Genomic DNA, 23,560 nt, shown 5'->3' on the forward strand with positions numbered 1-23,560 from the left:
TTAAAGCCATTCAGATGTCGACTTGTTTGTGTGCTTTGGGTTATTGTCCTGCTGCAGTACCCAAGCACGTCTGAGCTTGAAGTCACAAACTGATGGCCAGATATTCTCCTTTAGGATTTTCTGGTAAACAGCAGAAGTCATGGTTTCATCTGTTACAGCAAGTTGTCCAGACCCTGAGGCAGCAAAGCAGCCCCAGACATTCACCCTATCACCACCATGTTCAGTGTGATGATCTTTTCCTGAAATTATGTGTTAGTTTTATGCCAGATATAATGGGGCACACACCTTTCAATAGATTCTGGGGATAATCAAGATGCTTTTTGGCCAATGTGAGATGGGCAGTTGTTTTTTTTTTTTTTTTATTGGCAGTGTCTTGGAACTCTCCCAAAGAGACCAGTCTCTTTCTTATTAATAAATCATTAATACTGACCTTGACTGAGGCAAGTGAGACCTGCAGTTCTGTATGTGGGTTCTTTTGTGACCTCATGGATGAGTTTCCATGCCCTTTTAGAAATTTTGGTCGGTCAGCCACTCCTGGGAAGGTTCAGTGTTCCATGTTTTTTCTCCATTTGTGAAAAATAGCATTCACTGTTGTTTATTGGGGTCCCAAAGCCATAGAAATGTAACCTTTTCCAGACCAATATATGATCAATAATTTTGTTTTTTCATTTGTTTTTGAATTTCTATAGATTTTGGCATGCTTCATGTTGTCAGTCAGGTTCTATTTAATAGATTTCTTGATTCTACAGGTCTGGTAGTAATCAGGCCTGGATGTGGAATTAGACTCAGCCCTTAAAAAATATGATTAATCACAGTTAATGTATTGGGCAAACACTTTTTCCATATTGGGCTGGATAGTTTTTTTCCCTTAATAAATAAAACAATTTAAAAATGTTATATTTGTTTGATAATAAAGTTTAATAATCAGAAAAATGTGAGTATGACAAAAATGTAAAACCAAAAGAAATCTGTTTTTCACAGCACTGTAAATAAAATGATAAATATAATGCTCGGTTTAGATTTAGAATCTGTCATTTCCTGCCTTGCTCATGTTAGGGTTTTCATCTCCGTTTAGACAGAAATATTTTCAAATATGGAGGGAGGGATATGTGTGGACATGACTGAAAATAAACAAAAATAGAAGCAAGCTCAAGTTGATTTTGCTCATGGTTTAAACATTGCATCAGACTGAGCTATTTAATGTAATTAGTATTATTCAGTAAAATGTTGATGAATGAGTTTGTGGTGGAATGCCGTGGTCTCCTGTATTCATTTTGAGCACAGTGTGCCAGAGTTTGGGAACTCTTTTACTAATAAAGTACATTCTAATGTTTGTGTGTGTTTTCTCCAGGGATCGCAAGAGTGGGCCTATAAAACTAGTGAAGAAGAAAGCAAGAAGACGATACACAGACGTGAGTTTATTTAGGCTAAGTCAGATTAATAAAAAGGAGTGATTTTTATATAGGTATTTAAATCCAAAAAGACCCGTTCGTGCAATTGTGCCGTGTGAAGACCCTTTTAAAACTGGCTATGAGTGGCTCAGCAGATTAAGACACTGTTTGTGCTGCTTCTCCATCAGCAGCCGGAGCCTGAGTGAGCACAGTTGGCCATGCTCTCTCTGTGTGGGTAGATGGTACTCTTTTCCCACATCACTTCTGTATTATATTTTATATTATATTATATATAGTATTTTAGCCAAATAATATACTGCTATGAACAAATACTGTCTCTGCTGCTCCATACTGTTTACATAGAGTGTGGTATGTGCAGCGATCACTGCTCGCACGTCACATTTGAAAATTGGTACATATTTTGGTGCGTTTAGGTTTATGCCTGTGTAAAAAAAAAAACAAATAGAAGGAGAAAACTCTCCAAGTAAACAAACTCATCAACTGATCCAGACCATAGAAACCAACTACAGGTGTGAAGAAGCCCTTTTATACTCAGCAAATTAAGTTCTAATTCAGAAATCCTTACAACCAAACTGAGATGTTTACAATAAAGCAAAAAAAGTAGTTTATTATGTATCCTTTTTAAACCCCCCTCCATTGGCTTTATCTTCCCTCAAACTTACACGTATATACTAGTAATTTAATGGACACACTAATATAAATATAATTGCATTTTAATATTCGTACATTCATTATTTTATTTCATTTATTTTATTTACTTTATTTAAGTATTTGCTACAAAAACTTGCATCTTAAGAAGAACAAGTATGATTAATCCCAAAATATAGTTGTGATTATTCTGAACATTTTAATTTTTTATTGAGTGACACCACTAGTGATGATTTGTTCTTATTAGGACTTTTGTTTAGTTTGTAAAGACACTGGGATCATCACTCTCAGAGCTCAATTTTTTTTCTTGTGTCATTGCTCAGAGAAAAAAAATTGAAGAGTTTATTTCTGAATATCATCTGAACCAAAAGCTGAAGGTAAATCTGTGTTCCTCATAAATCCTCCTCTCTGTCTCCCTCTGCAGGACCCCAGTAAAGAGTGCTTCACTCTGAAGTTTGATTTAAATGTGGACGCAGGCATGGAGGTAGTGCCAGCTGTAAAAAAGAAAACATTAAGGTGATTATAAGCAAGTATTTCAGCTCACATGTTCATGTTATTTAACTTTAATATTTATAGTATTTAATTTATATTATTAATACAATATTAAATAACTTGGTTAAGGTTATAAGGTTATCTGTTAGCACAGATGTGCTTTTGATGATTTGCACTGTGTGTGTACTGATGTTGTACTTTAATTGGTGTTGTGTGTCTCTCACAGGGAGGTTTTGGGTACAGTATTTGAGAGAAAAGGGATTGAACTGTCGCGTGTCGATCTGTTTCTGGATCAGTCCAACACTCCTCTCTCGCTGGGCTTCGAGGCCTACCGCTTTGGGGGGCATTACCTTCGAGTACGAGGTGAGGGGTGCATCTCATTTTCTCTGTAAAACATGTTGTTTGAGATGGTGAAATAAAGTATTTAATATCAGACAAATACAACCTAAGTAAATAAAAAAAAATTAAATGATGATTTCATTTATTAAGGGAAAAAACTATCCAAACCAATCTAGCCCTATGTGAAAAGGTGTTTCCCCCCCCCCATAATTTAACTGTGAACAATCACACTTTGTTGAAAGCTGAGTTCAATTGCTTTAGCCACCTTTTAGCCCTGAATACTACCAGACCTGAAGAATCAAGAAATCACTTAAATAGAACCTGTCTGACAAAATGAAGCAGCTAAAAGATCTCAAAAAGCAACACCTTATGCTTCAATCTGAAGAAACTCAAAAACAGACGAAAAAACAAAGTCATTGATGATCTACTGGTCTGGAAAAGGTTACAAAGTAATTTCTATAGTTTTGGGACTCCAGCAAACTACAGTAAGAGCTATTATTCACAAATGGAAAAAAACATAGAATACTGGTGAACCTTCCCAGGAGTGATCGGCCTACCAAACATACTCCAAAAGGGCATGGGCAACTCATCCAGGAGGTCCCAAAAGAACCCAAAACAACATTTAAAGAACTAGAGGTCTCACTTGCCTCAGTTAAGGTCAGTGTTAATGATTCAATAATAAGAAAGAGACTGGTCGAAAATGGTCTCTATGGGAGAGTTCCAAGGCAAAAAACACTGCTGACCAAAAAAAACACAACGACCTCACATTTACCAACAAACATCTTGATCCCCAGGACTTTGGGTAAATATTCTTTGGACTGACGTGACAAAAGTAGACAGTTTTGGAAGCTGTGTCCCGTTACATCTAGCATAAAACTAACACATAATTACATAAAAAGAACATCACACTCAACGTAAAACATGGTGGTGGTAGAGTCTGGGGCTGCTTTGCTAGTTCAGGGTCTGGACAACTTGCTGTAAAAAATGGAACCAGGAATTTTGCTGTTTACCAGACAATCCTGAAGGAGAATATCCGGTCATCTGTTTGTGACCTCAAACTCAGAAGTACTTGGGTTCTGCAGCAGGACAATGACCCAAAGCACTCAAACAAGTCCAAAAAAGGGTTTTGGAGAGTGGCTAAAGCTTGCCTAACTATTACTTAAACATTTAGTTATAGATTTCTGTATTAATCATTTGATAAGTAAATAAAAATAATGTCAAAAGCCCTATCCGTACGGGATTATTTTCTCAGGGTGACATCTTTGAAAAATATTTTACACTTCTACTCAGTGATAAAACTCTTGCATCCAGACTGCAATTGAAAAAACAGGAGGACCAGTGAGTTTTTTTGGCTTTCTCAGGTACAGGACATCATGTTCAGTTGCTCCTCCATTTCCACTTGCTGTTGTGTTTACGTGGATCTCCGTGGAAACATGGGCCCAAAGTGTAATTGCGGTGCGTAGCAGTGGACAAATAGCTATTTTATTAAACGCGAGGTGACGAAACTCGGAGATTTGGATCCGGATAGGACTAAAATTACCTTACGACCAAAACATTAGGTAATTTAGCCTGTAATTTTCTCAGAAGACGTCTGAGAAAAACACATACATGGTCGTACTGGACAGGAATAAAATCAGAGTTTCCCCCTATAAATGAAAAAATGACCCCTGAGAAACTAAGCCCATCCGGATAGGGCTAAAGAGGCTATTAAACACTGGCATTCATTATGCATCATTACAGTCGTGATGCAACCAGGAAAAATGTATCCTATATCAAGATGCATATATAATCACTTTATAATGCTTTATAATCGCATCACAAACTTCTTAATTGTAATCGTTTAACTGTGTGTGTTTGTGTGTGCGTGCAGCACGGCCAGGAGAGGAGTTGAGGGTGGAGAGAGGGGTGAAGGACCCCCGGTCCCTCAGTCTTCCCATCATGAGGCCTTCCAGCAGCTGCAGCGCCTCCACCGACCGCGTGGAGCACGGCTCTCTGGGCCGGCGGGAGGCAGCGGATCTGCTCGTCAGTTTGGTGAGTTGTGTTTCTCTTTCTGTTCCTTTAGTTCTCTGGTCTCCATCCTCTCCCCGGGGTCCCACTTTTGCGCAGCTAAGCGTGCACCGGAAACCCGCACAGCAAATATTTTACTTTCTGGCATTTCTAATATTCCAGGATTCCACAGCACGCTTCCCAAACTTCCTGAATACCTCATCAGCTCCTCCTACGGGTGTACCGACGTGTGTGAATGTACGTGGCTCTCCGAGAATTTCCCTGCTTGTGTTGACAAATGTCAGAATCGTCACATTTTCCAGGAAAGTTGATGAGATTAATGCAGGAACTTCCATGGAAATTTTTGCTGCCAAGTAGATGGCATCGGAATTAACAGAGGCAGTCTTTAATCATATTTCTAGCAATGGCTCCTCTGACCATTTATAATGTGTAACTGCATTATATTATGCTTTATATTATCATTATATAATCAGTGGCATTTAAAGATGGATGATCACAAGCCATCAAACCAAGATGAGCTACTTGACTTTTTGCACCAGGAGTGGCATAAAGTTATCCAAAAGCAGTGTATAAGACTGGTGAAGGAGACCATGCCAAGATGCATGAAAACCAGGGTTATTCCACCAAATATTGATTTCTGAACTCTTAAATCTTTATGAATATAAACTTGTTTTCTTTGCATTATTTGAGGTCTGAAAGCTCTGCATCGTTTTTTGTTATTTTAGCCATTTCTCATTTTCTGCAGATAAATGCTCTAAATGACAATATTTTTATTTGGTATGTGGGAGAAATGTTGTCAGTAGTTTATAGAAGAAAACAATATTTATTTTATTTAAACATAAACCTATAAATAGCAAAACCAGAGAAACTGATTCAGAAAATAAAGTGCTCTCTTAATTACGTTTAACTGCGATATTATGCTTTATATTATCATTATATTTTCAGTGGCGTATGATGGTGTGAAAATAACAACAATATTGTTAATTATTATTTATGTAATTATTTTTGGGATGATATATATCGTTCAAACAAATTGGTTATTGTGACAGGACTAGTGCTGCTGTTACACACCAAATAATTTTTTTTTTATAAACTACCATATAGATAGAGAGATGGATGGAAGGATGGATGAGTCTTAACCTTTAGCTACAAAGTTCATGACCTAAAACCTAAATCTAGACTGTGAAGCTTCTCACTGCATTTTTTACTTTATTGATTTTGAGTGATATGTTGATTCATATTCCGTGCATGACCTGGTTGCCGTCTGCAGATGGTACAGCACGTTTAAAGCTGTAGGTTTTGGAGCAGAGTGTGGAAAACCTTAGCAGGAGATGTTTGAGGTTTGGGTTGTTTAACATTATACATTTGGAATGATTTAGATATATTTCACAGAAACCTGGACTGGGCTTCTGTATGACTCAGCATTCACTTAAACACATGGCAGACTGAGGGATTAACCTCCAGCTGACATAATATTCATCGTCCGTGGTTAGAATGGAGAAAAAATGTAATGTGCAGCTGTACTGTTGGATATTTCAATATTGATATGAAAGATTGGTGCTTGGCTTGGCTGCACTTAGCGTGGTTAGCGGCTAATGCTAATACTGCTCCAGCAGTGCTAGCCGAGGTTAGCAGCAGAGCTACAGGCAGATAATACTCACCTCTGAACGGCGAAAGAGCTAGAGCTTAGCATGGTTAGCGGCTAATGCTAATACTGCTCCAGCCTCAAGTCTCTGGTGCTGGAGAACTAAGCTGAAACTCCTGTATAACACTGCACTTTAGCGGAGTGGCTTTACTGCTCCTTACAACCTGACTGATAAAATTTATACATAAGGTGCACCGGATTAAAAGGCATACTGACTATTTTTGGGAAAATTAAAGGATTTTAAGTGTGCCATATATTGCGAAAAATACAGTACATCACTTGAGCACAATCTGTAGGGTGAAGAGCTCCCTCTTTTGCTGCAAATGAGTAATACAGTTTGAGTTTTCTGTTATTAAGATAGTATTGCAGCTCTTACAGTGGGCTTAGTGTAAAATAAAAATTTAGTTTATCTAATGTTTATCCTAATGAATTACAACCTTGATGAGAATTCTCGTGATGTCCAGGCAGTTTTTATAATAACATATTTTTCACACTGAAAGGCTCAATTAAATCCTTTAATCTTTCCAAAAATATATTATTTTTTTCAATCAGGTTGTAAGAAGCAGTGAAACCACTCTTTACCCCCAAATTGCAGTGTTATTCAGGAGTTTCAGTTTAGTTCTCCAGCACTGAGACTTTAATAGCATTAGCATTAGCTGCTAACCGCTATTTCCCCATTCAGAGGGGAGTTTTGTCAGCCTCTAGCCTACTCATACTGTACGTCCACACCGAACGCGATAAAATCGCTCTGTGTCGCTCGTGCAGCAGGCGATGAGTCGCTTGGGGGCGTGTCTCACTCAACGAGCTGTCGCTGGTGGGCGTTTCCAAACACAGGCACTCAGACAGCAAGAATACAGAAACAGCCTGTCTACACAATTCTAAAACATTATACACTCGTACAAACGTTTCGCATTATTTAAAATGCACGTCATATGCATAAAAATGATTATCTATTAATCTCCTTATGTGTTAAAACATTTATTAATGTAAAATGTGTTAAACCTGGCTTTCAACGAATGAGGTAAGCCCTCTGCTCTGAACACAAAAAGCTGGCACTGAATCTGCTGATTTCTTTTAACCAATAAGCAGTGTTCCCTCAAAAAACGAAACAAATGGAGGGAAACTGTACTACATAAATACTAAACCCCTCTCAAAACCTCCATTTTGCGAGCGGAATAAATCTTCAGTAGGAACAGAAAATCAGATCAGCGATTTCAGGCCGGACACCGGACATATGAGAATCTGTTTCTGATTGGTAGTCGCCGCCGCGCGTCACTGCTCATTTGCATAAAGTTGAGCTCTCGTCAACTCTCTCGCATCGCTCAAACCGCCCGCTTCGCGTCGCGCCGCGCCGCGTCGCTGCCCGTCGCCCAGTGTCGCTCGCTCTCATTGAAAATGAATGACTTCCGGCTGCTTTGTCGCTCGCGTCGCGTTCGGTGTGGACGCACAGTTAACCCCTGCTAGCACTGCTTGAGTAGCATTAGCATTACTCGCTAACCTCGCTCACTATTTTCCCATTCAGAGGGGAGTATTATCAGGCTGTAGCCTGTTCTTAACCCTTGCTAGCACTGTTTAGTAGCATTACCATTACCTGCTAACCACAATCGCTATTTCCCCATTCAGTGGTAAGTATTATCGGGCTGTAGCCTGCCTGCTAACCCCTCCTAGCACTGCTAAAGCAGTTTGCCCCTAATGCTAATGCTCCATTCTTAGTGCGGTAATCTAAGCTTACTGTAAATAAACAGAAGCACTTTACTCAAACAAAAACAAACAGTTTTCAAGAGCGGAATCTGTGTAGTTCAACATCCAATGCTCGTTTGACTTTAAAAGAAAGTCTTTTTTTATTACAGATTTGTTTACTTAACTTAGCTAAGTAGCTAAGTACTCCCCCCCCCACCACCCAGCAGCGAGACCTGCTGTATTAGAAGTTCCTTATAGTGTCTTTTAAAATGCGCCTTATAATGCAGTGCACCTTAAGTATAAAAATAGACCAGAAAATAGACGTTTATTGATAGTGCACCTTATAATACGGTGTGAAAAATACAGTAATTGCACCTCATCTCTCTTGAAAATGGAATGTTGTTGTCCCACCAACATAGATAATATCTTTGTCTAAGAACAAGGCCACTTGGTCTGGGATCAGTGAACAGACAGTTTTGCATGGCTCATTTGCATAAAGCCTCTACAGGTGTCCAAAGTTCAAAGGCTTGTGTGTTACCACTGTTACTGTTTCCTCATGACACTGACTAAATGCAGCATCTGCCTCATCAGCATGTCCAGCAGAGCGTTATATTTAACTACATATTTAAAATCCTGCCCACGGAAGGTTGGTCGTCTGTCATGCGACAGACAGTGGGCACCTGTATACTATAGGGTTGCAGAGATGGGATAGGCTGTTCTGTATTAAGAGGGAAGTGTATCTCTGTTGGTATTTCTGTGGAAAGGTGGTGGTTAGGGTGTTGGTAGGGGTGTTTAAAGTGGAATAAGAGCTTCAGTCTGTGGTGCTGTTGAGGTCAGGAAGCCAGACATTAGCTGCTCTGCTCTGTGTTTTACCCAGAATGGCTTATATAACCCATCATAAAGCTGCGAGAGATAAGACACTGTGACAGAGAGTGCTCCAGAGCGATAGGTGCGGTGCCGTGTGATATCCTGGCGACAGGTGGCAGAGCGGGCTGGAGGAGTGCCAGCAGCCCTTCACCGCCCCATCATCCCTTCTACAGGGGTCAAAGGACAGTGTTGGAGAAGGACTGCCACTTGACGGGATTGAGAGAGACGTTCTAAAACCTTAGGAGAGAGCGTTCACAAACTTTTGGACTGGATCCATGCACATTTGTTCAAGATTGAAGCAGACGACGGACGTGAATTGCTTCAACTGAAGAAGCTGAAAGCACGAAGAAGATAAGAATAGCCACCTTTGTTCCAGCTGCGCTGTCCAACACTTCGAGGACTGCACCGCATTCAAGGACTGACCAAGAAAATCTCCTCCTGCAACTTGGAAAGCGTCAATGGTGGACGTCCATCGTTTGCTCCCTTGACACGCCAATTCAGAAACACATCTAGAAGTCCAAGAACTTTTGGAGTGAAGCCAAGCAAGTGGTCAGGAGTGGAAAGACTGAAAAAGCTGAAGGCTTGAAGAAGATTTTGAATAATTTTTTGTCTTAGTTCCTGCTGCACTATCTAGCACTTTTGCCCCGCATCAAGGACTGACCATAAAACTAGTCCTTTACTACAAGAAAGACTGAAGAAGCTGAAGACTGAAAAAGCTGAAGGCTTCTCTTAGTTTCAGCTACACCGTCCAATGCTTCTGCACCAGATTCAAAGACTGACCAAGAAAATATCCTTGGACAGGTTTAATGGTGGAAGTCCATCGTTTGCTCCTTAGAAATGCCAAATCAGAAATGCATCTAGAAGTCCAAAAACTTTTAGAGTGAACATAACTTACATTACTTACAGTTTAGCTTAGTTGTGTAGTGGACTAAAGAAGACAAAACTATCTGTCTTAGTTCTTAGTTGGTGGACGTCCATCATTTGCTCTCTAGAAATGCCAAAACAGAAACACATTTGGCATTTCTAGGGAAGTACAACAACATTTGGACAGAACTCAGCTTGTCGTCTTTGTTTAAGATAAAGCAGACGTAAATTAGGCGATCTTTCACTTGTTTGTCTTTCTGGACGTACTATGTCCAAAACCTTAAGTAGAACTTTTTAGCTCTTAGCACTTTTCAAAAGGACTTATTTTTTTCGTACATTGTGAAAGTGCTTTTCATTCTTGTGAAAATGCCAAATTTCCGTCAGAGGACATGGCATGTGCCCAATCTCTCAGCCCTTCCAGAGAAGCCCGGGGGGATGCTGACCCACTACAGCCCCCTGAGCGAGTTCAGTCTGCAGCAGACGCTTAGGCCACAGACTCAGGGGCTGGTAGCTGCCCGCGTCCATCGCTTTGAGTCCGGGATGACCCCTCCCTATGGCCCCATGTCTGTGAGCTCTCCCTCGCCCACCAGCTGCCCGTCTGATCTACCAGGGGAGACTAAACAAGGAAACAAGGTACTGATGTCCTGCCAAATGTCTGATAAGGGAAATTCTAAAAATGTACCCAGTCTGGGCTCAGTAGCCCCAGCATGTGAGCTGTACTGTAGGATTATTAGGGTCATCACTATTTTCAGGTGAATTTGGATAGTAATTTTTGTAGTTTACTCTGATGTATTTTAGGACTGTTATACATATATTGTTGTAGTACTTTAATATTATGTGGATGTGGAAGTATCATAGTAGTGTTGCACGTCTCTAGGGCAGCATGTTATTGGACAATAATGGGTGGGAAAGTACATTAATATATTGCGTTATTTCGATTGCATCGTATTGTATTGATTCATGGCTTGAAATAATCCGAAATTTTTAAAACATAAATGCTCTAAACTGCTTAAGCCCCTCAATTTGACAATTTGTTGAATTGTGAAACTGTGAATTCCTGGTATTTGCTTATTTAGAAGTATTTTATCCATTTCAGTATCACAGATGCCGCAAAGTATCTTAGACAATTGTCATATATATATGATTCATAATTCAGTTCAAAATGTGAAACTCATATATTATATAGATGTATTACACACTAATACACAGTGATATATTTGAAGTGTTTAATAATAATAATAAACATTTAAAATAGATAACTGTGTATAATACATCTATATAATACATAAGTTTCACATTTTGAACATTTTGAAGTTACTAATATTTTTGTATGCACTTTTTTTTTAAAGTGAAGGTTTGTTTATGGTTCTGTGTTTAATCTAACCCCTTAGCTTATGCCTTTTCTTACGCTGTAACTTGACAAGCGTCTCCCCAAAAACGTATCTACTCATCATGGTGACACAGATTGTAACAAATGTGGTTGGTCAGCTTGGTAATACCATATTACCTCATTTGATGTTACTTTTAAGTTTAGTTGAACAATTGTAGATTGTGGTTTGTGCATACACCGATCCTACACTGAACCTTTTCTTCAACACCATCGTCTGTATCTCTCAGTGGCTGGAAAACCACTGAAGATTCACTGTCCTTCTGAATCAGTCAGTTCAATAGATGCATTGACTGCCTTCTCCAATGGCTTTTCTCGCCTATTAGCTCTTATTAATTTTAGTAAATGGAATAAAACCTATTATTGTTTGTTCCAACCTCAAGATAATCTACTCACTTTAAGTTGCCAGTGTTTGTGATACTACCAACTAATGTAGGGGTGGGCGACCTGCAGAAAGATAAAAATTACATTTTATTATTGAATAAAATATGATATGGCACACCCCAAACTAAGATATAAAAAAATATATTTTTATCAGATTTGTAACCGGAATCAATTATACTATGATACTAATAATCCACTCCCAATAACTCCATACAACCAATAAGTAAGTAAGTAAGTAAAATAAATGATACTGGACAGAAATAATCTGTCTCTAGTAGATATATAATGGGAAATGAGAACAGTGTGAATTTTTCTTTTGCTAAAAACTGTAAAAAAATAAAATAAAATAAAATAAATAGCACCCTGATGTGATAATTAAGGGTGGATGATATGGCTCAGAATTTTGAGGTATATCGTTCACAATATTAAAAAATGTTGCCGACATAATTGCACATGACACCCCTATTGCACAGGCTGTATAGCATTGATTCTACAGAAGCATGTATCAGTTGTAAGAAGAGTTAAAACCAACAGGATCTTTCCAGACACTGGATGAATCATGCCCTCGTTGACATGTCCTCAGTATTTACTGTTAGAGGAATCTTACCGCATTTTATAGGTCTTTAAACTACTCTATTGCTGTACTGAGGAGTCAGTATGTCACTGTCAATCAAAAGTGACTCAAAGTGTAAAAGAACAAGTCATTATTGCAGAGCTGACCGAGAGGTCACTGTGATCTGACATGTGGACAAATTTGATAATTTACACAAATAGAATTAATTGTTTGTTAGGACCCAAGCAGTATAAAAACTAAACTTTGTCTTTTTACAGGAATTGTTTAGCAAAAAACAATGTCCTCATATGGGGACAGTTTAACGTATTTATCGCACTATAAGGTGCACTTAAACGTCAGTGCGCTTTATGTATGAATTTTACCTTTTTTTTTTTTTGCTGTAAAGACTCTCTGCTAAAAAACAGCGCTATCAAAAAGTTTCAGTTTAGTTGTCCAGCACTGGTGCTGGAGTAGCATTAGCATTTGCTGCTAACCACTATTTCCTCGTTCAGAGGTAAATATTATCATACTGTTGACTTCTGCTAACCCCGGCTAGCACTGCTGGAGCAGTATTAGCATTATCTACTAACCGTGCTAGCTCTTTGGCCATTCAGAGGGAGTATATCTTACTGTAGCCTTCTTGTTTACCATGTTAAAACAAGCTACATGGGACCAACTACTAACTAATATCACCCAGGCTTACTGGAGCACTTAGAATTCCTCAGCGTAGCGCTGTCAGGCAGCATTAGCCACTAACCACTAACGCATTAGTGCCAGAGAAATTCAAGAATCTAAGCTTTTTATAAATAAACCGAAGCACTTTACTCAAATAAACAGTTTTCAGGAAAGAAATCTGTGTTGATTTACATCCGGTACTTTTTTATCTTAAAAGAAGGTCTTTTTTTTGTTACAGTTTTGTTTATTTAGCTTAGCTTAGCTTTACTTAACTTAGTTAGCTACCCCTACCACCACCCAGCGGATGTTGCCTATACTGTCTCTTAAAATGCGCCTTATGTACAAAAAAATAGACTAGAAAATAGACGCTCATTGATATTGCGCCTTATTGTGTGAAAAATATGGTGTTTAAATTTTAATTATCCTTGCCAGTTTGGGTCCTAAACGTTTGCTTTCTACAATAAGTAAATCATTTTAACATAAAATTTGATGAGATTTTTTACCTGGCTCATGTTTCTGCCTGGACTGGCTGTAGAAACTTTCGACTGGGATTCCCGCCGTCTTGTTTTCAATCAATTAAATGAAATAGGAGGCCAAATGTTTCAATGTTCTTAAAAAATGCAGAGCTGGCCTAGTAGTTATTGTGATCTGACATATTGTGAATAAATCTGTATAAAACATTACTATTCTAGACCATGAACAGGTGGCTGGGGTGACAAAAAAAACAATCAAAGTGCCCAATTGGCTGCCTTACTTGTAGGGGAAAAGTGATTGTGTTCCCACTAGGGTTGCCCACTAGCTCTTGCAATTAATTAAGGTTAAAAAAATAAAGGAATTTCCATTCTTAAACTTGCATCTATTCCATTCATTTATGTTTTAATTTAAAATATTTCTTGTCCCTTCTCTTCAAATAGCCGACCACTTTTATTTCATGTTAATATTATTGTTTTAGATTCAGGATATTTGCGAGAAATCACATGCTGTGATGTGGACTTTGAGTTGTGGCGAATGGTCAGTGTGGTTAATAAACTCATAGCCAGCACAAAGTTAATTAGTACTGTAAAAGTGAACGTGGCTGTCTGGGATGTCACTGTATCAAATCATATATTAGATGTTTAAACTCTGATTTTGCTGCATTTTTACATCAGACATTATATCTGATAACTGGAATTTATAATAGATATACAAAAAGTAAGAGACCACTTAAAAATGATGAGTTTCTTTGATTTCACCAAATTGAAATCCTCTGGAATATAATCAAGAGAAAGATGGATGATCACAAACCATCAAACCAAGCTGAACTGCTTGCGTTTTTGCATTAGGAGCGGTTATCCAAAAGCAGTGTGCAAGACTGGTGGAGGAGAACATACCAAGATGCATAAAAACTGTGATAAAAAAACAGGATTATTCCACCAAATATTGATTTCTGAACTCTTACAATTTTATTAATATGAACTTGTTTTCTTTGCATTATTTGAGGTCTGAAAGCTCTGCACCTTTTTTGTTATTTCAGCCATTTCTCATTTTCTGCAAATAAATGCTCTAAATGACAATATTTTTATTTGGAATTTTGAAGAAATGTCTGTAGTTTATAGAATAAAACAACAATGTTCATTTTACTCAAACATAAACCTAAAAATCAGAGAAACTGATTCAGAAACTGACATGGTCTCAATTTTCTTTGTATATTAGATGTTTATAGACTGATTTTACAGTATTGTTACATCAGATCTCGTATCTGATCACTGGAATTTATAGTAGATATATATTGATGAGATATAAGTGGAGCCGCTTCAGTTGTTGGAAATCGAAACTTGGCGTACTCCTTCCTGTTATGTTGAACTAGTGTCATATAACGAGCGCACTATTGCTGAGAGCAGCATTAATATTTAACTAATCTCTGATGCTTTTGGAAACCAATGTGTGTCTTATCGGTCTATATATTTGCACATCTGTTGTTAGTGTATTACTGGTGTTGAAGCTTTATTGGTCTGGAGGTGAACATTAGGAACATTATGAGTTCAACATAAAACACAATTGAGGAAATCTCACACCAACTCACAATCACATGACATGGAATTAAGCAACATAGTATACAGTAGGTTAATGTGTAAATGTGGCTTTAGGTAATGGTTCCGTTGGATGTCTGTTCAAATCATAGTTTTTATATTTAAAAAAAAGTAGTACCATCTGCATGTTATATAAAGCTGTAGACCCACAACTCCCCCCCCCCCCCCCCATCTTTATATATTTGTTTTTTACAAAGTTTATTTATTAATCCGTTCGTCTATTAATAGTTTAGTCACAGACAAAAGTGTAATTAATCAACCTAAATAGGCTACTTTCGAACAAATCACTTTTAAACACTTTTAAAGGTCTCATTCCATTTTTTTCATTGATGTTAAAATTTCTAGCTCTGGTCTCTAATATGAATGAATGCCATGTGAGCCAGTTTTGGTAAAAAAAAATCATAATCATACATGCAAATATATCGTCTCTGATTGGCTAACAGCTCTGCAGTAGAGAACGCCTACCTGCCTCCCCCTCAGTCAATTTTTCAGCTCTAAAACTAAAAGGACAAAATGTTTTCAGAGATACAGCCTTAGTTAAAGATATAGCACTCAGTGCTAGGTAATGTTAACCCTTAAACTTCACTTAACATCAGATTCGAGCAGCCCTGTGGCCGAGAAATTTTATCATTGCTTAGGTGTGAGTACAAGTAGAGACTGCACCGGTCTCCCCGGCACAGTGCAAATAACTAACTCTTACCTCAGACTTGGTGATTTGGTGCTTGGGCAGTTTTACCATGTGGAAGCTCCAGAGTCCGCTCTATATCATAAAATCTGAAGTGAACGGCGCCGTTTTGACCGGTGTTCTGTCAAGTTGTGCTACCTTGTCAAACCGTGCTTCCCTAGTGTTTATTTATGGTCTTGGTAGAACGCGGAATTAATCGATCCAATTTAAACCTACAGTTACTTACACAAGGTAGCTAATGCTAACTAGCGCTGTAAACAGAAACAGAGCTCCTCCTAAGCTATAGCTCCTAGTGCTGTAGCTCAGGTTCAGCTCTGCCTGTGTGTGGTCCTGAGCTAAGGCCATGAACTCACTGTTTTTTTTTTTTTCTTTTTACTAGCTACTGCAGACAATGTAGGCTAAGAAACAGTTTTATGTGCAGCATGCATCTACAACTCAGAGATCAGAGAGACCTATAGTATTATACAAAATTTCGTCTGTAAAAATGTTTCTAGATATTAAACACATATTGGGAGATGTGTTTGGGTTCATTATGATTATGTTGGAATACTGCCTTGTGGCCTAGTTTCCGAAGAGGGGAGAATCATCATGCTCTGCTTCAGTATGTCCCAGTACATTTCGGCATTTATGGTTGCTTATTGAACTAACTGTAGCTCCCCATAGTCTGCTGCAGTCATGAAGCCCCAAACCATGACCATGACACTACCTCCACCATGCTTCACTGTAGGCGAGACACGCTTTTCTTTGTATTCCGAGTACAAAAATGTAAGAATGGTGCTCACTTTTTTGAGACTCTCTAATGTGTTACTAACAATGATGTAATTAATCATGTAAGTCTTTTTTTTGAAGAAGTCTTTAAGATAAGAGCAAAACGATGACACTCAGACTTCTTCAAAGGCTGAATTAATGCAGGGCCCATACGGAAGCTCTGTCTCCTGCAGCAGGACTGAGCTGAGCCGGTCCTGGTGAGATGAAGGGCTAGCACCGCGGCGCTGGTGGTGAATGGACCGGTGGGCCGGCGGCGGCCCTTCAGGATGTAGCGGACTCTCATCACACGCTCTTCCTCCTCACGCCTGGCCCTGCGCCAAGTCCTGCTCTGCTCTGTGGTCAGCTCGAGCCGGTTCCTCGTAACGGTCGCTGATTGGGGGAGGGACAGAGCGAGCTGATTGAAGATCAGTGGGTAAAAGCGCTACAGTGAGCTCAGCTCCACCCCCCCTCTTTTCCTGCCCCGGCTCCTGTCCCCTCGCTTCCTGTTCACACAATGGGGGGGCGGGATCCCGCCGTGTCCATGACAGCCGGCCAGCCCTCTACAGCAATGCAGCACAGAGCACTCGCCTCACATCTCCACCTTCAGGTTCTCTCATACGTACATACACACACATGCGTACACACACACACACACACACACACACAATACAGAGAGAGGTGGATCCGAGTGCCCAGTTCTGTTTGTGCCGCGAGGGCGGTAGCACTGCACAGTGCCAGCAGCATGGTGTAGAGAAGAGGCATCTGCCAGATTTGGGTTTTCAGGGATTTTTGGGACGGGTCAGGTTCGGTTCTCTGATGTAGTGCGATGGTGAACAGCGTTCGGAAATGCCTCTCACATCCACGGTGAGCTTCTGCTGATCTCATTTTACCAGATTCTAATGGTTTTTGGATATTTTATAGTATTACAGCTTTGATTGAGCAGTTATTGGTGGCCGACTGGCAGTTATGTAATAATGTATCTGTATGTAAAATTGTGGGAAAATGAATGGATGCACTTGGCTTTGGCTTGATGTCAGTATCTGCAGATGTTTGGATTGGATCAAGGTTTGAATAGATTATTTGATATTTGTTTATATGTTTTTGGCTCAAGAAGACCATAAGGTTTAAGCAATACTCAGATTGAACACAAAATAATCTGTATTTTAATCGTTTGGCTCAATTTATCTCAGTAATATTAAGGTGCCATATGGTTCATATTGGTAAAAACTGAAATAGTATTTTCTGCCATATACAGCTCTGAATTTTATCAAATTAATAACCTCTGAAATATAACCAAGAGGAAGGTGGCCATCAAACCGAGCTGAACTGCTTGATTTTTTGCACCAGGAGTGACATAAAGTTATCCAAAAGCAGAGTGAAAGACTGATGGAGGAGAACATGCCAAGATGCATAAAAAACGTGATTAAAAACCAGGGTTATTCCACCAAATAGTGAATTCTGAACTCTGAAACTTAATGATTATGAACTTGTTTTCTTTGATTTTTTTTTTTTTCAGCCATTTCTTATTTTTTGCATATGAATGCTCTAAATGACAATATTTTTATTTGGAATTTGAGAGAAATGCTGTCCGTAGTTTATAGAATAAAACAACAATGTTAATTTTACTTTATAAATAGCTTTAAATAGCAAAAACAGGGAAAAACTGAAAACTGAAGTGGTCTCTTAATTTTTTGCAGAGCTGTATATACAGTACAGTTTGCAGGAATCCAATGTCATATTGATGTGATATTATGTCTGAATAAAATAAATGACATTGGGACATACATCCACTGAAAGAAATAATCACAGGAAATAACAATAATATATTTTATTGTTAATTTTTATTGGCATTTGTTGTTGTGTATTTTAAAAAAAGTGTTTATTTTTAGCCACAAATATTAATTAGGAAAACTCCTATATAGAGAAATCTCCATTTGTGCTTTTTTTCTGTTTACTTCTCTCCATAATGTGAATCTGAAAGTTCGGGAAGAATGGGCCAATAGAAATTCTCCAAAATGCCTAAAATAGAATCATTTATTTTAAAAGTTGTTCTGAAGTTGCTGTCCCAAAAAATCTTACAGCACTTCCTGCTTCTCTCTGCTGACAACGTTTATGGAGATGCGGATTTCATTTTCCAGCATCCCTTGGCAATTATACTATAATTTTCTGAGACACTGATTTTTGGGTTTTCATTAGCTGTAAGCCATAATCATCAATTAAATAAATAAACGCTTAAATAGATCACTCTGTGTGTAAGACATCTATATAATATATGAATTTCACATTTTGAACTGAATTACTGAAATGAAGTAACTTTTCAATGATATTTAAATTTTTTAAGATGCGTTAGATCATACTCTATATGACTGAAAAGCTGAAGGGCCGTCATTCATTTAAACTAGTCCACATGTTCATATATAAGTGACACATGGACTCCTCCGGAATGTTCCATCAGTCATGTGACCTGTCTGTGGACTTGATGTGCAAATTGAGCTAAACTTGCTCACATGGGTCACCTGCACTCGGCGAGACGCTCACTGATAACAAGGCTAATGAGCTTCCCGCCAATGATGTAGCAACGCAAACCTACACCTGTTATCTCTCGCTGTCCTGCTGCTTATGCAAAATACCTCTCACAGGTGTAACTCCAGCCGCACCTGATCAGGAAGTGAAGCAGGGCCCTGATTTACCATCTCTGTTGGAGTGAAACCTTTTTCTGTTAATTCTGTTAATCTGATGTGGCTGCGTTTTAGCTGAGTTTTAGACTTGATTAAAGGCAGAGTAGGTCTCAGATTTGGTTCACATTTAATTTAAACCTGGGTCTGATTAGAACACAGACGATCTGATCTAAAGGTTACCTTTAATCAAGCTCTTGCTCTCGAAAGTAAGTGTACAGTAATCTGAGACGCCAGTGTTGGACATCATCCGAACAGAGCGCACTTGCATTGAAAAAACTCTTTGTTAATGGAGAAGATGTTTATTTCTTACAGCATTTTTGTTTTTTAACAATAATATTGTTACATTATATATACAGCTCTGGAATAAATTAAGAGACCACTTCAGTTTCTTCAGCTATTCAGCTATTTATAGATATATGTTTGAGTAAAATGAACATTATTGTTTTATTCTATAAACTACAGACAATATTTCTACCAAATTTCAAATAAATAAAAAAATATTGTCATTTAGAGCATTTATTTTTATAAAATAAGAAATGGCTGAAATAGCAAAAAAAGATGCAGAGCTTTCAGACCTCAAATAATGCAAAGAAAACATTATTCACATATATTCCTAAAGTTTTAAGAGTTCAGAAATCCATATTTGGTGGAATAACCCTGGTTTTTAATCACAGTTTTCATCTTTTAATCTTGGCGTGTTCTCCTCCACCAGTCTCACACACTGCTTTTGGATAACTTTGCTTTTGGTTTAATGGCTTGTGATCATCTTTCTTCCTCTTGATTATATTGCAGAGGTTTTTCATTTCGTAAATATATACACTATATATATATATATATATATATATAAAAATTATATTTGGTGGAGCTTTTCGGGTTTCAAAATTAGGTCCGTGAACAAACAGGAATGGAACGTTTATTGTCTTTAAAAGGATATAATACCTTTGTTATTATATTATGTTGTCATTGCATTAGGGCCTTTTAATAGTCTTAAAATGGCAAAAAATATTGTTTATCGCATTCATTTCTTGGACAGCATATCGTTTGCATATTGTGACCGGCCTCTGGATACGTATCCGATTTAGGACCACATACGAAAGTGACTCAAATCTTCTTTTTTTTCCCTTTTTTTTTTTTATCGGATTTGGCATAATCACACAGCCACTTGAGCCGCATTGAGCAAAAATAAATGGATTTGAGTCACTTTAGCCTGGTAATGTGAACATAGCCTTAGTAAAGTTTTTTTTTTAATATGCTCAGTCTCTAAATTGCAGTGTGAAACCAAAACTAACCGGACTAAATGTACACAATGTAACAAATGCATCGAAATATTCTTTAAACACTCTTCAAAAAGGGTGTAATTGCATTCTTATACTGTTGTATTGTGATCATATTAATAGCATCTTATAAAGAGTCAATAAAATGACCGTAATATATAGTTTAATGCAATTATTTCTAAGACAGTGTATTCTCCAAGCTAAAAAGGTAATTATGACCTGCTTATGCATCATTAGAACACACTGTCTCAGATGCTGAAGTCATTTGCCCCTTGGGACGTCCTGAAATTTTCCCTCTGCTCAACGTTCCTACATTCTTCAATTCTTCTCCATTGTCGTCGGCGGGGAAAAGCCTTTCCCGTGTTTTCCGAGCGTTGGAAAGTTGCCCTGCCTCGTTTCCTGTTGTGACTCAGGGGTTCCTCCTGTTCTCCTGGGTCAGAGGGTTCACGCCTCGGCCGTCAGTCAAATTCCAGAGGTCACAACCTCTGCCTGCAGGTACTGTTGGCAGAACCGTGATGGTGTCGACACCTTCAGCAGACTAAAGTCTCCTTTAGTAACTCTGAGCTCGGGTTGATCAGGCCTGAGGAGAATCTGCTCCTGGAGACCTATAGCTGGGCGGGTTGAGATTTGTTTACGTACGTATGTCCTGTTTGCATTGTCTCGCTGCCTCTCGCGGCTCTACCTGCAGGCTCCAGGCTCAGTCTGGGTCAGGAGCACTTAAACGCGCCTCGGCTCGACCCGAACACTGGAAAGGTCTTGGCGCTCTGAGCGCTGTTCACAAAAAAACGATCAGTTTGTGTGACAGGAGAGTTCCTGTTCCTCAGTGGTGAAGACTGATCGCATCAGAGGGGTTAAATGACGACCCCAGGCATTTTCAGCTTAATCTCCAATCTTTAAATCTTCAGTCAGCAAATCGAAAAGAGCTCACTCAGAGAAGAGCAAAAAAAAAAAAAAAAAACGGGTTTCTCTAGTGCAGCTTTTTCTCTAAAAACGTCAGTGATTTGAAGCCTATCAGCTTAAAAAAAAATCACAAAAGTAAATAAAGTTAGCATGTTGCATTTTTTTTCTTTCTAATTTTACCGCAAAGTGCCATCTCAAATGTTTGGTAAATGCATGTGTTTTAGAAACTGCAGAAATATATAATGAACATGAAAACATCTAATGAGTAAGACAAGGACATTAAGGATTAAAAAGATTTTAGTCAATTCAAGTAGTTTTATTGTCAATACTGCATATGTACAGGACATACAGAGAATTTAAATTGCGTTACTCTCCTTCCCAAAAATTACAGCAAGTACAGAAAATAGATATATAATAAAAGAGAGAATGAGAGACACTATGTGTACAATACAGCAGGGACACAAATAGACATACATGAGACAGAAACAAGGTGCAGTAGTGGTGGGGGAGAAATATATATATAAATATAAGTAAAAAGAAATAAGATATATAATCTAAAAGAGTGGGAGACACTATATGTACAATACCACAAAAAAACAGTAGACATACGTAACACGGAAGACAACAGTGCAATATTGATGGTGATTGAGATGGAATGACGGTATAAATAGCACCCATATAACAGTAGTGCCAATTTGGTATATAGCTTAAGGCTGGTAAAGTGAATGAGTGCGTAAAGTTCTTAAAGTTCACAGTTCTTGGGGAATTAAAGTGTGTATGACGGTGCAAGTATAGCAGTAGTGCAGGTATTGGGTGTGTAGGTTATTCCAAGTAAATTTAAAGCATTTCCATAGCTACATCCGTCATAAAGGTTTGACTTTAACCCTTCTGTTATGTTCCTGGGTCAGTTTGGCTCGGTGCATGTATAATTATGAAACCCAAAAAAATCCTTACAAGCAGTGTAAATATATATATATATTTTTTTTTTACGAAACTCCATTGCTAATTATTCTATCAATATTTATTGCAATGGTGTTCCATACATCTAATAGGTAATGGTTCAATTAGGATAAATCACTCGTTTTTCATAAAAAAATACATGTTCAAACTTTTTTAATGTTTCACTACTTTATTACTTTTAAAAAGCCAACATATAAAACAATAGTTTTACATAACATTGAAACATAAAATTGCAATTATGTTTTAGTTTTATTTTTAAGTTTTATTTTTTGCAGGGGTGGTGGCAATTATTATGTGAGATTAACCATTTTCATATTATATGTTGATTTACAGTTATTAAGGCAAGCAGAGGAAGTTTCATACTGAAAAAATACTTTAAAATATTTTTTCTACAACTTCAAACTTCAAAACGGGTCGAATTGACCCGGAACATAACAGGAGAACTGATTTAAAACTTCAAAACATGAAAAACCTGAAAAAGCACCAGGGTTTGTACAGTCATGAAAAACCTGGAAAAGTAATGGAATTTCAAATTAGCAGTTTCCAGGTCTGGATAAGTTTTGGAAAAATAAAAATGCCCCGAAATTTTGGAAAAGTCATGGAAATTCAGTTATTTAGCCCTACACAATGAAGCTCTCAGGATCTGACACACATATTATTATTGAATATATAATTTTTCTAGCAAATACATTTTAGACTTACTGTAATGAATTAAGATTATAGTTGAGAAGTTTTGTTTTTATCGTCTGTCTGTACTGATGTTTTAGAAATCGTATGATCATAAAAGTTTGCCTTTCATGGGAAAAGTCATGAAAATGTATTGGTTAAAAACTGTATGAACCCTGAAGCACAATGGTCCTCTTAGAAGTGTCAAACATTTAAATTATTTTTTAATAGACTTAAAAAATATGTTCTTTTGAGTGGGGCCAAAATACACAAATGCTGTTTTACAAGCCTATTTACAACCCTGTTAGTTTATCAATTTGCTTTGCTTTGTTTAGTATTAGTTTGATTCTTTTTTTTTTCTCAGAGTTTCACTGAATAGTATATCCCAAACATTTGATTTCACATGATCGCTGTCTTTGACAATTTTACACAAGTAAGAATTATAATTAGTGAGAGGTGTATCCACTTTGCAAAGCCCTGTAAGAAGACCTTAACTGTTACCTTTAGCTTCAACCCAAAGAACACCAACTGTACCAACTGTTAAGCCTGGTAGTGGTAACATCACAATGCATCACAACTGGGAATTCCAACCGTGTCTGTTTTTTCTGCGCTCTGTATTAATATCGGA

At 37.9% G+C, this 23,560-nt stretch overlaps 1 protein-coding gene across 7 annotated transcripts in view; it reads left to right on the top strand.

The window, feature by feature from the left end:
- The window catches only part of plekhg5a (pleckstrin homology domain containing, family G (with RhoGef domain) member 5a), a 109,743-nt gene that overhangs the window by 61,243 nt on the left and 24,940 nt on the right, over positions 1-23,560 (top strand). For 5 of the 7 annotated variants that reach the window (XM_049471570.1, XM_049471569.1, XM_022682666.2 and 2 more), the window contains 4 exons: positions 1,352-1,412; positions 2,485-2,576; positions 2,779-2,915; positions 4,762-4,922. In XM_049471570.1, the coding sequence (XP_049327527.1) occupies positions 1,352-1,412; positions 2,485-2,576; positions 2,779-2,915; positions 4,762-4,922 (451 nt within the window). Of the gene's footprint in view, positions 1-1,351; positions 1,413-2,484; positions 2,577-2,778; positions 2,916-4,761; positions 4,923-9,051; positions 10,588-23,560 lie in introns of those variants that run through there. The other 2 variants (XM_022682669.2, XM_022682668.2) reach the window with 2 other exon arrangements.

Source organism: Astyanax mexicanus, chromosome 24 (genome assembly GCF_023375975.1).
Source record: "Astyanax mexicanus isolate ESR-SI-001 chromosome 24, AstMex3_surface, whole genome shotgun sequence".
Lineage (NCBI taxonomy): Eukaryota > Metazoa > Chordata > Actinopteri > Characiformes > Acestrorhamphidae > Astyanax > Astyanax mexicanus.